At 41.1% G+C, this 16,614-nt stretch overlaps 1 protein-coding gene across 1 annotated transcript in view; it reads left to right on the top strand.

Moving 5' to 3' along the window:
• LOC129856177 (uncharacterized) overlaps window positions 1-14,284 on the top strand; it is a 36,342-nt gene extending 22,058 nt beyond the window's left edge. The window contains exons 6-8 of the mRNA XM_055924278.1: window positions 12,197-12,321; window positions 14,088-14,169; window positions 14,280-14,284. Coding sequence (XP_055780253.1) covers window positions 12,197-12,321; window positions 14,088-14,169; window positions 14,280-14,284 — 212 coding nt within the window. The remainder of the gene's footprint in view (window positions 1-12,196; window positions 12,322-14,087; window positions 14,170-14,279) is intronic.
• The last annotated feature ends 2,330 nt before the right edge of the window (window positions 14,285-16,614 follow it).

Here is a 16,614-nt window from a genome sequence, read left to right as displayed (position 1 = left end):
GCTTACCACAATAGCCAAACACACAAACGCATTTATTCACCGCAAAGGTAGCTTTCGCTAAAACCAGCAAAAAATATCAAATGAATCACTAACCTTTCGACAACTTCATCAGATGACAGTCTTATAACATCATGTTATACAATACATTTATGTTTTGTTCGAAAATGTGCATATTTATAGCTACAAATACTGGTTATACATTGTGAATACGTAGCAACGATTCACCAGAATCTCCGGAGATATTTTGGACACTCACCTAATCTGACCAAAGAACTCATCATAAACTTTACATAAAAACACTTGTTGTATGGCAAATGAAAGATACACTGGTTCTTAATGCAACCGCTGTGTTAGATTTTTTAAAATAACTTTACCACAACATACAGCTTGGGTTATTGTGAGACAGCGCTCACCAACACGGCGGAGAATAGACATCAACATATTACACAGAAATACGAAATAACATCATAAATGTTGTCTTACTTTTGCTGAGCTTCCATCAGAATGTTATACAATAACCTATTTCCAGAATAAATCGTTGTTTGGTTTTAGAATGTCCATTTCTTCTGTCGAATTCGCACCACAATGCTAGCCAAGGTTGCTAACATTCCCATCCTCTCTTGGCGGAAAACTCCAAAAGTCCCAATAAACGTTGAATAAACTGATAAAACTCAGTTGAAAAAAACTACTTTATGATGTTATTATCAAATGTATCAAATAAAATCAGAGCCGGAGATATTCGCCGTGTATACAGAACGCTTTTCAGAAGACAATGTCGAGGTCCCTCGCGCGTCGTCGAAGACAAAGAAAATACCGGACCTGTCACTCCAAAAGCTCTTGTTCGGCCTCAGATCAAGCTAGACACCCCATTCTACCTTCCACTGCCTGTTGACATCTGGTGGAAAGCGTATGAAGTGCATACATCTCGATAAATAAAAGCCAGTTGAATAGGCAGGGCCTGAAACAGAGCCTCGTTTTCAGATTTTTCACTTCCTGTATGGAAGTTTGCTGCCAAATGAGTTCTGTTTTACTCACAGATATAATTCAAACAGTTTTAGAAACTTGAGAGTGTTTTCTATCCAATAGTAATAATAATATGCATATTGTATGATCTAGAACAGAAGACGAGGCCCTTTCATTTGGGCACAATTTTTTCCAAAGTGAAAACAGCGCCCCCGTATTGAGAAGAAGTTTTAAGAACAAATTCTTATTTAAAATGACAGCCTAGGAACAGTGCCTTATTCAGGGGCAGAACGACAGAATTTTACCTTGTCAGCTCGGGGATTCGATCTTGCAACCTTTCGGTTACTAGTCCAACACTCTAACCACTAGGCTACCTGTCGCCTCACCCCAAATTGACAGCTCTAATGCAGTTCCTAGGCTGTCATCGAAAAAAAAAAAATGTTCTTAACTGATTTAAATAAATAAAAAATATATATACCTTGGCTGCAGGAAGGTACATTAACAGAAATCCCATGTAGCCTTGGTTCGAACACTGGAATGTGAGATGTAATCTACACCTCGATTAGGTTATAATGATTTTTCCCAAATTCATCGTCAATATTTTCTATATAAACAACACACTCGTTCTGAACTTGTAACCCGAGAAGGACCGGTGTACTTTTCGTGCTTACCGATTTGACAGCTGATTTGGATTCAGCTACACCTCCGACACTGCCAAAACGCCAGCTGTCGGCTGTCGCTGGTAAACAGGTGATTTGATGGAAGGCCCTTATTACACGTTACTATTATTTAACACTTAACCTCTCACAGACATTAATTCATGAGGTATTCACACTTCCACACTATTTATCCGTCAAAATGTTTCTACTGAAAATAACTAAAATAAACTTTCCTATTGTACAATTTATTTATTTTTAATTGTTTTATGTTTTTATTTGATCATAGTTCCCTCTAATTATTAACTGCTGTAACTATATTTACATTTAAATGTGTTATTTTGGGCATATCACTGAAGTGTCAAAGTGTCTGAGGGACTAATGTGGACCACTACAATGTTTTAAAACTGTTGTAGAGCCTCGGCTGGTTTGTACTTGTCTTGTTATCATTAAATCTAATATATTATGTAATACTCGTAGAATATAGATTTGTCATTTTTTTCATTACTGTTGGAATATAATGACACTTTGGGTCGCATCACCTCTCAAAATCATTCTAGGGGTGAGTCTCAATAGTGTGGTCTAATATCCTTCTAGGGGTACATCTCAATAATCTAGTCTAATATCCTTCTAGGGGTACATCTCAATAATATGGTCTAATATCCTTCTAGGGGTACATCTCAATAATATGGTCTAATATCCTTCTAGGGGTACATCTCAATAATCTGGTCTAATATCCTTCTAGGGGTACATCTCAATAATCTAGTCTAATATCCTTCTAGGGGTACATCTCAATTGTCTTGTTTTGTTTCCTCCTAGCGGTGCATCTCAATTGTCGAACTAGACTGCCAAATTAAAATGCTCACTAACAGGTCCATCTGACCCAAATCTAGTGGCAGCATTAGTATAACAGACAACATACTAATGAGAATCCCCTACACTACAGTAGAAACTACTGAGACTAACCCCTAGACTAAACCAGACTATTGAGACTCACCCCTAGACTACACTAGAGACGATTGAGACTCACCCCTAGACTACACTAGAGAATATTGAGACTCACCCCTAGACTACACTAGAGACTATTGAGACTCACCCTAGACTACACTAGAGACTATTGAGACTCACCCCTAGACTACACCAGAGACTATTGAGACTCACCCTAGACTACACTAGAGACTATTGAGACTCACCCTAGACTACACCAGAGACTATTGAGACTCACCCCTAGACTACACTAGAGACTATTGAGACTCACCCCTAGACTAAACTAGAGAATATTGAGACTCACCCCTAGACTACACTAGAGAATATTGCGACTCACCCCTAGACTACACTAGAGACTATTGAAACTCACCCCTAGATTACACTAGAGAATATTGAGACTCAGCCCTAGACTACACTAGAGACTATTGAGACTCACCCCTAGACTAAACTAGAGAATATTGAGACTCACCCCTAGACTACACTAGAGACTATTGAGACTCACCCCTAGACTAAACCAGACTATTGAGACTCACCCCTAGACTACACTAGAGACTATTGAGACTCACCCCTGGACTAAACCAGACTATTGAGACTCACCCCTAGACTACACTAGAGACTATTGAGACTCACCCCTAGACTAAACTAGAGACTATTGAGACTCACCCCTAGACTAAACCAGACTATTGAGACTCACCCCTAGACTACACCAGACTATTGAGACTCACCCCTAGACTACACTAGAGACTATTGAGACTCACCCCTAGACTACATTAGAGACTATTGAGACTCACCCCTAGACTACACTAGAGACTATTGAGACTCACCCCTAGACTAAACTAGAGACTATTGAGACTCACCCCTAGACTACACCAGACTATTGAGACTCACCCCTAGACTACATTAGAGACTATTGAGACTCACCCCTAGACTACACTAGAGACTATTGAGACTCACCCCTAGACTACATTAGAGACTATTGAGACTCACCCCTAGACTACACTAGAGACTATTGAGACTCACCCCTAGACTACACCAGACTATTGAGACTCACCCCTAGACTACATTAGAGACTATTGAGACTCACCCCTAGACTACACTAGAGACTATTGAGACTCACCCCTAGACTACACTAGAGAATATTGAAACTCACCCCTAGACTACACTAGAGAATATTGAGACTCACCCCTAGACTACACCAGACTATTGAGACTCACCCCTAGACTACATTAGAGACTAATGAGACTCACCCCTAGACTACACTAGGGACTATTGAGACTCACCCCTCGACCAAACCAGACTATTGAGACTCACCCCTAGACTACACTAGAGATTATTGAGACTCACCCCTAGATTAAACCAGACTATTGAGACTCACCCCTAGACTAAACCAGACTATTGAGACTCACCCCTAGACTACACTAGAGACTATTGAGACTCACCCCTAGATTAAACCAGACTATTGAGACACACCCCTAGACTAAACCAGACTATTGAGACTCACCCCTAGACTACACTAGAGACTATTGAGACTTACCCCTAGACTACACTAGAGACTATTGAGACTCACCCCTAGATTACACTAGAGACTATTGAGACTCACCCCTAGACTACACTAGAGACTATTGAGACTCACCCCTAGACTAAACCAGACTATTGAGACTCACCCCTAGACTAAACCAGACTATTGAGACTCACCCCTAGACTACACTAGAGAATATTGAGACTCACCCCTAGATTAAACCAGACTATTGAGACTCACCCCTAGACTAAACCAGACTATTGAGACACACCCTAGACTAAACCAGACTATTGAGACTCACCCCTAGACTACACTAGAGAATATTGAGACTCACCCCTAGACTACACTAGAGACTATTGAGACTCACCCCTAGATTACACTAGAGACTATTGAGACTCACCCCTAGACTACACTAGAGACTATTGAGACTCACCCCTAGACTAAACCAGACTATTGAAACTCACCCCTAGACTACACTAGAGACTATTGAGACTCACCCCTAGACTACACTAGAGACTATTGAGACTCACCCCTAGACTACACTAGAGACTATTGAGACTCACCCCTAGACTAAACCAGACTATTGAGACTCACCCCTAGACTAAACCAGACTATTGAGACTCACCCCTAGACTACACTAGAGAATATTGAGACTCACCCCTAGATTAAACCAGACTATTGAGACTCACCCCTAGACTAAACCAGACTATTGAGACACACCCCTAGACTAAACCAGACTATTGAGACTCACCCCTAGACTACACTAGAGAATATTGAGACTCACCCCTAGACTACACTAGAGACTATTGAGACTCACCCCTAGATTACACTAGAGACTATTGAGACTCACCCCTAGACTACACTATAGACTATTGAGACTCACCCCTAGACTAAACCAGACTATTGAGACTCACCCCTAGACTAAACTAGAGACTATTGAGACCCACCCCTAGACTACACTAGAGACTATTGAGACTCACCCCTAGACTACACTAGAGACTATTGAGACCCACCCCTAGACTACACTAGAGACTATTGAGACTCACCCCTAGACTAAACTAGAGAATATTGAGACTCACCCCTAGACTACACTAGAGACTATTGAGACTCACCCCTAGACTACACTAGAGACTATTGAGACTAGAGGTCGACCGATTATGATTTTTCAACGCTGATACCGATACCGATTATTGGAGGACCAAAAAAGCCGATACCGATTAATCTGCCGATTTAAAAAAAAAAAAAAAAAACTTTATTTGTAATAATGACAATTACAACAATACTGTTAAAACACTTATTTTAACTTGATATAATACATCAATAAAAATCCATTTAGCCTCAAATAAATAATGAAACATGTTCAATTTGGTTTAAATAATGCAAAAACAAAGTGTTGGAGAAGTAAAAGTGCAATATGTGCCATGTAAGAATGCTAAAGTTTCAGATCCTTGCTCAGAACATGAGAACATATGAAAGCTGGTGGTTCCTTTTAACATGAGTCTTCAATATTCCCAGGTAAGAAGTTTTAGGTTGTAGTTATTATAGGAATTATAGGACTATTTCTCTCTATACAATTTGTATTTCACATACCTTTGACTATTGGATGTTCTTATAGGCACTTTAGTATTGCCAGTGTAACAGTATAGCTTCCGTCCCTCTCCTCGCCCCTACCTGGGCTCGAACCAGGAACACATCGACAACAGCCACCCTCGAAGCAGCGTTACCCATCGCTCCACAAAAGCCGCGGCCCTTACAGAGCAAGGGGAATAACTACTCCAAGTCTCAGAGCGAGTGACGTTTGAAATGCTATTAGCGCGCACCCTGCTACCTAGCTAGCCATTTCACATCGGTTACACCAGCCATTAGACTGATAGGCTTGAAGTCATAAACAGCGCGGTGCCCCGCTAACTAGCTAGCCATTTCACATCGGTTACACCAGCCATTAGACTGATAGGCTTGAAGTCATAAACAGCGCCGTGCTCCGCTAACTAGCTAGCCATTTCACATCGGTTACACCAGCCATTAGACTGATAGGCTTGAGGTCATAAACAGCACTGTGCTCCGCTAACTAGCTAGCCATTTCACATCGGTTACACCAGCCATTAGACTGATAGGCTTGAAGTCATAAACAGCGCTGTGCTCCGCTAACTAGCTAGCCATTTCACATCGGTTACACCAGCCATTAGACTGATAGGCTTGAAGTCATAAACAGCGCGGTGCCCCGCTAACTAGCTAGCCATTTCACATCGGTTACACCAGCCATTAGACTGATAGGCTTGAAGTCATAAACAGCGCCGTGCTCCGCTAACTAGCTAGCCATTTCACATCGGTTACACCAGCCATTAGACTGATAGGCTTGAAGTCATAAACAGCGCCGTGCTCCGCTAACTAGCTAGCCATTTCACATCGGTTACACCAGCCATTAGACTGATAGGCTTGAAGTCATAAACAGCGCTGTGCTCCGCTAACTAGCTAGCCATTTCACATCGGTTACACCAGCCATTAGACTGATAGGCTTGAAGTCATAAACAGCGCTGTGCTCCGCTAACTAGCTAGCCATTTCACATCGGTTACACCAGCCATTAGACTGATAGGCTTGAAGTCATAAACAGCGCTGTGCTCCGCTAACTAGCTAGCCATTTCACATCGGTTACACCAGCCATTAGACTGATAGGCTTGAAGTCATAAACAGCGCTGTGCTCCGCTAACTAGCTAGCCATTTCACATCGGTTACACCAGCCATTAGACTGATAGGCTTGAAGTCATAAACAGCGCTGTGCTCCGCTAACTAGCTAGCCATTTCACATCGGTTACACCAGCCATTAGACTGATAGGCTTGAAGTCATAAACAGCGCTGTGCTCCGCTAACTAGCTAGCCATTTCACATCGGTTACACCAGCCATTAGACTGATAGGCTTGAAGTCATAAACAGCGCTGTGCTCCGCTAACTAGCTAGCCATTTCACATCGGTTACACCAGCCATTAGACTGATAGGCTTGAAGTCATAAACAGCGCTGTGCTCCGCTAACTAGCTAGCCATTTCACATCGGTTACACCAGACATTAGACTGATAGGCTTGAAGTCATAAACAGCGCTGTGCTCCGCTAACTAGCTAGCCATTTCACATCGGTTACACCAGCCATTAGACTGATAGGCTTGAGGTCATAAACAGCACTGTGCTCCGCTAACTAGCTAGCCATTTCACATCGGTTACACCAGACATTAGACTGATAGGCTTGAAGTCATAAACAGCGCTGTGCTCCGCTAACTAGCTAGCCATTTCACATCGGTTACACCAGCCATTAGACTGATAGGCTTGAAGTCATAAACATCAGAGCTGCTGGCAAAACGCACGAAAGTGCTGTTTGAATGAATGCTTACGAGCCTGCTGGTGCCTACCACCGCTCAGTCAGACTGCTCTATCAAATCATAGACTTAATTATAACATAATAACACACAGAAATACGAACCTTTGGTCATTAATATGGTCGAATCCAGAAACAATCATTTCGAAAAACAAAACCTTTATTCTTTCAGTGAAATACGGAACCGTTCCGTATTTTATCTGACGGGTGGCATCCCTAAGTCTAAATATTCTTGTTACATTGTACAACCCTCAATGTTATGTCATAATTACGTCAAATTCTGGCAAATTAGTTCGCAATGAGCCAGGCGGCCCAAACTGTTGCATGACTCTGCGTGCAATGAACACAAGAGAAATGACACAATTTCACCTGATTAATATTGCCTGCTAACCTGGATTTCTTTTAGCTAAATATGCAGGTTTAAAAATATATACTTGTGTATTGATTTTAAGAAATGCATTGATGTTTATGGTTAAGTACACATTGGAGCAATGACAGTTATTGATTGATTAAGATAAGTTTAATGCTAGCTAGCAACTTACTTTAGCTTACTGCATTCGCGTAACAGGCAGGCTCCTCGTGGAGTGCAATGTAATCAGGTGTTAGAGCATTGAACTAGTTAACTGTAAGGTTGCAAGATTGGGTCCCCCGAGCTGACAAGGTTAAAAATCTGTTGTTCTGCCCTTGAATGAGGCAGAACGTTCATAGGCCGTCATTGAAAATAAGAATGTGTTCTTAACCTGTCTAGGCTGAGGGTGCCGCTAGCGGCACTCCCCCCCCCACCCCCACTGAAAAGGCAGAGCCGCGAAATTCAAAAAATATATATTTTTTAAATATTTAACTTTCACACATTAAAGTCCAATACAGCTAATGAAAGACACAGATCTTGTGAATCCAGCCAACATGTCCGATTTTTAAAATGTTTTACAGGGAAGACACAATATGTAAAGATGTAAATCTATTACCTAAAAACACATTAGCATAATCCACCATCTTTTATTTGTCCACCAACACCAGTAGCTATCACCAATTCGGCTAAACTAAGATATTTATAGCCCCTAACCAAGAAAAAAACTCATCAGATGACAGTCTGATAACATATTTATGGTATGGGATAGGTTTTGTTAGAAAAATGTGCATATTTCAGGTAGATGGCATAGGTTACAATTGCACCCACCGTCACAAATGGACTAGAATAACTACATAGAGCAACGTGTTTACCTACTTACTAATCATCAAACATTTCGTAAAAATACACAGCATACACTAATCGAAGGACACAGATCCTGTGAATACAGACAATATTTCAGATTTTCTAAGTGTCTTACAGCGAAAACACAATAAATCGTTATATTAGCACAGCACATAGCACATAGCAGCCCAGCATTGATTCTAGCCAAAGTGAGCGATAACGTCAACATCGCCAAAATATATTATTTTTTTCACTAACCTTCTCAGAATTCTTCAGATGACACCCCTGTAACATCACATTACAACATACATATACAGTTTGTTCGAAAATGTGCATATTTAGCCACCAAAATCATGGTTAGACAATGTGAAATGTAGCCCAGCTGGTGAGAAAATGTCCGTGCGCCATATTAGACAGTGATCTACTCTTATACATAAATACTCATAAACGTGACTAAAAAATATAGGGTGGACATCGATTGATAGACAATTTAATTCTTAATACAATCGCGGAATTACATTTTTTAAATTATCCTTACTTTTCAATACAGTTTGCGCCAAGCGAAGCTACGTCAAAAAACATGGCGTCCTAAGCCACTAACATTTTTCGACAGAAACACGATTTATCATAATAAAAATGTCCTACTTTGAGCTGTTCTTCCATCAGTATCTTGGGCAAAGGATCCTTTCTTGGGTCTAATCGTCTTTTGGTGGAAAGCTGTCCTCTTGCCATGTGGAAATGCCAACTGCGTTCAGCATGAACTGGAAGCGTGCCCAGCGATTCACAGCGTTTCAGAAATAAATGTCCCAAAATCGCACTAAACGGATATAAATTGCTATAAAACGCTTTAAATTAACTACCTTATGATGTTTTTAACTCCTATAACGAGTCTTAACATGACCGGAGAAAGATTACTCCACACACTAATGCTTGGAACAGGTGCGGGTCGGTGTCCTCCACGCGCATAACGCAGCTCCAAAAGACTTACTAGCTACAGGGTTTTTTAATTTATAGTGCCTGTGAACGCGCAATCGACCCCATTCAAATCGTCATCACGTAAAGGCATCCAGGGGAAGACGTAAGCAGTGTCCGTATACTCAGCAATAACTGTGGCCTTTTAACTGACTCCAGATCAGGGGCCAACATTTCTGAAATCTGACTCCATGTCAGGGAAATTGCTGTAGAATGGGTTCTGTTCCACTTAGAGACAAAATTTCAACTCCTATAGAAACTATAGACTGTTTTCTATCCAATAATAATAATAATATGCATATTGTACGATCAAGAATTTTGTGGGAAGCCGTTTCAAAAATTACACGATTAGCATAAATAGTGACAACAGCGCCCCCAGCCTCAACAGGTTAACTGACTTGCCTAGTTAAATAAAGATTAAATAAAGGTGTAAAAAATATTATTATTATAATTTTTTTTTAAATCGGCAAATCGGCGCCCAAAAATACCGATTTCCGATTGTTATGAAAACTTGAAATCGGCCCTAATTAATCGGCCATTACGATTAATCGGTCGACCCCTTATTGAGACTCACCCCTAGACTACACTAGAGAATATTGAGACCCACCCCTAGGCTACACTAGAGACTATTGAGACTCACCCCTAGACTACACTAGAGAATATTGAGACTCACCCCTAGACTAAACTAGAGAATATTGCAACTCACCCCTAGACTACACTAGAGACTATTGAGACTCACCCCTAGACTAAACCAGACTATTGAGACTCACCCCTAGACTACACTAGAGACTATTGAGACTCACCCCTAGACTAAACTAGAGACTATTGAGACTCACCCCTAAACTACACTAGAGACTATTGAGACTCACCCCTAGACTACACTAGAGACTATTGAGACTCACCCCTAGACTACACTAGAGACTATTGAGACTCACCCCTAGACTAAACTAGAGACTATTGAGACACACCCCTAGACTAAACTAGAGACTATTGAGACTCACCCCTAGACTAAACTAGAGACTATTGAGACTCACCCCTAGACTAAACTAGAGACTATTGAGACTCACCCCTAGACTAAACTAGAGACTATTGAGACTCACCCCTAAACTACACTAGAGACTATTGAGACTCACCCCTAGACTACACTAGAGACTATTGAGACTCACCCCTAAACTACACTAGAGACTAATGAGACTCACCCCTAGACTAAACCAGACTATTGAGACTCACCCCTAGACTACACTAGAGACTATTGACAATTTCTTGAATTGTTTAACACTTTATTGGTAAATACATGATCCCATATGTGTTATTTCATAGTTTTGATGTCTTCACTATTATTCTACAATGTAGAAAATAATAAAAATAAAGAAAAACCCTGGAATGAGTAGGTGTGTCCAAACTTTTGACTGGTACTGTATATACACACAGTCATATATACTGTCGTGTCTTTGGCTATGCCAGATTATTAATTGCTATGACATACTATTCTATAAAATACTTTCTCCGTAATTAATATTACCTGATTGAACTAATCATGTAAATGTAATTAACTAGAGAGGGACACCACGAAATAATATTTATAGATCTGTTATCTTCCGAATAAACTCTTAAAGATTTAGTCATATTTTACGTCAATAGCAGTCAACATCAATCGTCATCTTACTTCAGTCTCATCTGAAAGTTGTAAATTCTTGTTATTATCTGAACCATTCTGACATCGGATCGTCATCCTAATGTACCCGGAACAGGAAGTTATATTTTTGTCAATAGCTTTATATAGTGGAGGGAGAGGGGTGTGTCTGAAAAGTTTATTACCCATGTCTCTTCACAGGGGCGGGCCACTGTTTGAACTGAGGCCCAAACTTATGAAAACCCAGATCTCTCATTTGGAAGCTAAAATTACATTTCATCTCTTCACTAATAATTTCATATTCAAACATTTTTAATTAAACAACATTTCCATGTGAATCCGATACCTCTGACGTTTAGACTTTCCACAGTAGAGTTTATGTCATTCTATCGTTGATGAGAATGTGTCAGAGGGCAACCGAACTGACATAATATACCTTAAGTACCACCGCATATGTTCAGTTGGTCGGATTACCAGAATATAGTTCATTTCCCCCTCAACTTCTGATGTTCCCAGAATCTCTATGTTAACCAAAGGGTTTTCTTATGTCACATCAGTAGGGAAGAGGAACGGGGAGGGGGGAAAGAGGTATTTATGACTGTCATAAACCTACCCCCAGGCCAACGTCATGACAATACACACACACTCATATACACACACTCATATACACATACAGTCATATGTATACACTCATATATACACACACTCATATACACACACACTCATATATACACACACTCATATCCACACACTCATATATACACACACTCATATATACACACACTCATATCCACACACTCATATATAAACACACTCATATATACACACACTCATATATACACACACTCATATACACACACAGTCATATACGTATCCTAAAGGACGTGTTTGTGTGCATGTGTGTTCCAGGGAACTACCGTAATGCCCATGACGTGCTGTTCAGTATGTACACTGAGCTGCAGACACAGAAGATCAGAATCCCTGCTGAGATGAACACCAACCTCATGATCCTCCACTCATACATCCTGGTTAAGGTAGAACTACACTACCCAGCATCCTACACGCAATCATACGGGTTAAGGTAGAACTACACTACCCAGCATCCTCCACTCATACATCCTGGTTAAGGTAGAACTACACTACCCAGCATCCTCCACTCATACATACTGGTTAAGGTAGAACTACCTACCCAGCATCCTCCACTCATACATCATGGTTAAGGTAGAACTACACTACCCAGCATCCTCCACTCGTACATCCTGGTTAAGGTAGAACTACACTACCCAGCATCCTCCACTCGTACATCCTGGTTAAGGTAGAACTACACTACCCAGCATCCGCCACTCATACAGCCTGGTGAAGGTAGAACTACACTACCCAGCATCTTCTACTGCTCTACCACTACACTACCCAGCATCATCCACTCATACATCCTGGTTAAAGTAGAACTACACCAGCCAGCATCCTCCACTAATACATCCTGGTTAAGGTAGAACTACACTACCCATCATCCTCCACTCATACGTATTGGTAGGTTGGTGTATTGGTTGGTTGATTGATGTATTTGTTGATTGATGTATTGGTTGATGTATTGGTTGGTTGATGTATTGGTTGATTGGTTGATGTATTGATTGATGTATTGGTTGATTGATGTATTGGTTGGTTGATGTATTGGTTGATTGATGTATTGGTTGGTTGATGTATTGATTGATGTATTGGTTGGTTGATGTATTGGTTGGTTGATGTTTTGGTTGGTTGATTGATGTATTGACTGATTGATGTTTTGGTTGGTTGATGTTTTGGTTGGTTGATTGATGTTTTGGTTGGTTGATGTTTTGGTTGGTTGATGTTTTGGTTGGTTGGTGTATTGATTGATGTTTTGGTTGGTTGATGTTTTGGTTGGTTGATGTATTGGTTGATTGATTGATGTTTTGGTTGGTTGGTGTATTGATTGATGTTTTGGTTGGTTGATGTTTTGGTTGATTGATGTATTGGTTGATTGATTGATGTATTGGTTGATTGATTAATGTATTGGTTGATTGATTGATGTGTTGGTTGGTTGGTTGATGTTTTGGTTGATTGATGTATTGATTGATGTTTTGGTTGGTTGATGTTTTGGTTGGTTGATGTTTTGGTTGGTTGATGTATTGGTTGATGTATTAGTTGTTTGATGTTTTGGTTTATTGATGTATTGTTGGTTGGTGTGTTGATTGATTTATGTATTGTTTGGTTGATGTATTGATTGATTTATTGATTGCTGTATTGATTGATTTATTGGTTGATGTATTGGTTGATGTATTAGTTGGTTGATGTTTTGGTTTATTGATGTATTGGTTGGTTGGTGTGTTGATTGGTTGATGTATTGATTGATGTATTAGTTGGTTGATGTATTGGTTGATGTATTGTTTGGTTGATTTATTGATTGATGTATTGATTGATGTATTGGTTGATGTATTAGTTGGTTGATGTATTGATTGATGTATTGGTTGATGTATTGGTTGGTTGATGTATTGGTTGATGGATGTATTGGTTGATGTATTGGTTGGTTGGTTGATTGGTTGATGTATTGATTGATGTATTGGTTGGTTGATGTATCGGTTGGTTGATGTGTTGGTTGGTTGGTTGGTTAATTGATGTCTTGGTTGGTTCATTGATGTATTGGTTGGTTGATTGATGTATTGATTGATGTATTGATTGATTGATGTATTGGTTGATGTATTGGTTGATTGATGTATTGATTGATGTATTGGTTGATTAATGTATTGGTTGATGTATTGATGTTTTGTTTGATTGATTTCAGATATACGTGAAGAGAGGGGAGCATCTGATAGCAGCTCACATGCTCATCAGATTCTCCAACAACGTCAGCAAATTCCCCCCCAGTGAGTCACACACACACACAGACAAAGACACAGACACACCCTGGAGCAACAGTATGATGTGTTGTTAAAATAGATTTGATGTGTTTATTTCTCTGTCTATCTACCTGCAGCCTGATACAGGTAAACACACACTGTTCCAGCTACCTGCAGCCTGATACAGATAAACACACACACTGTTCCAGCTGCCTGCAGCCTGATACAGGTAAACACACACTGTTCCAGCTACCTGCAGCCTGATACAGATAAACACACACACTGTTCCAGCTACCTGCAGCCTGATACAGGTAAACACACACACTGTTCCAGCTACCTGCAGCCTGAAACAGGTAAACACACACTGTTCCAGCTACCTGCAGCCTGATACAGATAAACACACACACTGTTCCAGCTACCTGCAGCCTGATACAGGTAAACACACACACTGTTCCAGCTACCTGCAGCCTGAAACAGGTAAACACACACACTGTTCCAGCTACCTGCAGCCTGATACAGGTAAACACACACACTGTTCCAGCTACCTGCAGCCTGATACAGGTAAACACACACACTGTTCCAGCTACCTGCAGCCTGATACAGGTACACACACACACTGTAGTGTGTGGAAGGTAGAAGGAGTGGGGAGGGAGGGGTGGTGCAAGGAGGGGGTGGGGGGGGTGGAAGGAGGGAGGAAGGAGGGAGGGGTGGGTGGAAGGAGTGGGGAGGGAAGGGTGGTGCAAGGGGGGGAGGGGTGGTGGAAGGAGTGGGGAGGGAGGGGTGGGGAGGGAGGGAGGGGTGGTGGAAGGAGTGGGGAGGGAGGGGTGGTGCAAGGGGGGTGGGGGGGAAGGGATGGGGAGGGAGGGAGGGGGGGGTGGAAAGAGTGGGAAGGGTGGAGTGCATGAGGTGGTGGGAGGAGACGGAAGGAGGAGTACAGCTTTGGGAATGTTGTTGATCTTTTGTTCTGCCCAGCAAGGTGGCTGAACAGGATGTAAACAGGTCTGAGATGGTTTTGTGGGAAGTATGTGCCTCTGGGTTACTGGGGAATGGATGCTTTATAATAGCCTGTGTGTTTCCGGGTAGGGTTGGGCCCTTTGTCTTGTTAAGAGGATTCTAGAACAGGTCAGTTGGTTTCTTACTGTCACATATATGCAGGTGATCTGAGTCAGACCTATTATTTAATAAACAGTGGAAGTTGGAAGTTTACATACATCGTTGCCAAATAGATTTAAACTCAGTTTTTCACAATTCCTGACATTTAATTCTAATAACAATTCCCTGCCTTAGGTCAGTTAGGATCACCACTTTATTTTAAGAATGTGAAATGTCAGAATAATAGTAGAGAGAATGATTTATTTCAGCTTTTATTTCTTTCATCACATTACCAGTGGGTCAGAAGTTTACTTACACTCAATTAGTATTTGGTAGCATTGCCATTAAATTGTTTAACTTGGGTCAAACGTTTCAGGTAGCCTTCCACAAGTTTCCCACAATAAGTTGGGTGAATGTTGGCCCATTCCACCTGACAGAGCTGGTGTAACTGAGTCAGGTTTGTAGGCCTCCTTGCTCACACACGCTTTTTCAGTTCTGTCCACAAATTTTCTATAGGTTTGAGGTCAGGGCTTTGTGATGGCCACTCCAATACCTTGACTTTGTTGTCCCTAAGCCATTTGGACACAACTTTGGAAGTATGCTTGGGGTCATTGTCCATTTGGAAGACCCATTTGCGACCAAGCTTTAACTTCCTGACTGATGTCTTGAGATGTTGCTTCAATATATCCACATAATTTTCCTTCCTTATGATGCCATGTATTTTGTGAAGTGCACTAGTCCCTCCTGCAGCAAACCACCCCCACAACATGATGTTGCCACCCCCGTACTTCACGTTTGGGATGCTGTTCTTCGGCTTGCAAGCCTCCCCCTTTTCCCCCCTAACATAACGATGGTCATTATGGCCAAGCAGTTCTATTTTTGTTTCATCAGACCAGAGGACATTTCTCCAAAAAGTATGATCTTTGTCCCTATGTGCAGTTGCAAACCATATGATTTTCCCATCATGTCAAGCAAAGAGGCACTGAGTTTGAAGGTAGGCCTTGAAATGCATCCACAGGTACACCTCCAATTGACTCAAATTATGTCAACGGGCCTATCAGAAGCTTCTAAAGCCATGAAATCATTTTCTGGAATTTTCCAAGCTGTTTAAAGGCACAGTCAACTTAGTGAATGTAAACTTCTGACCCACTGGAATTGTGACATAGTGAATTATAAATGTGTAACGGCAGCCTTCCTCGTCTTCACGAGAAGAGAAGGTGTAACAGGGATCGGACCAACACGCAGCGTAGCCAGTGCTCAACATGTTTAATATAACGTGAACACTTACAACAAAACAAAATAACAAAAATGTGGCAAACCGATACAGCCCTATCTGGTGCAGAGAAAACACAAAGACAGGAAACAACCACCCACAAACCC

Source organism: Salvelinus fontinalis, chromosome 5 (assembly GCF_029448725.1).
Source record: "Salvelinus fontinalis isolate EN_2023a chromosome 5, ASM2944872v1, whole genome shotgun sequence".
Classification (NCBI taxonomy): domain Eukaryota; kingdom Metazoa; phylum Chordata; class Actinopteri; order Salmoniformes; family Salmonidae; genus Salvelinus; species Salvelinus fontinalis.
This window is presented reverse-complemented; position numbering and strand designations above follow the sequence as displayed.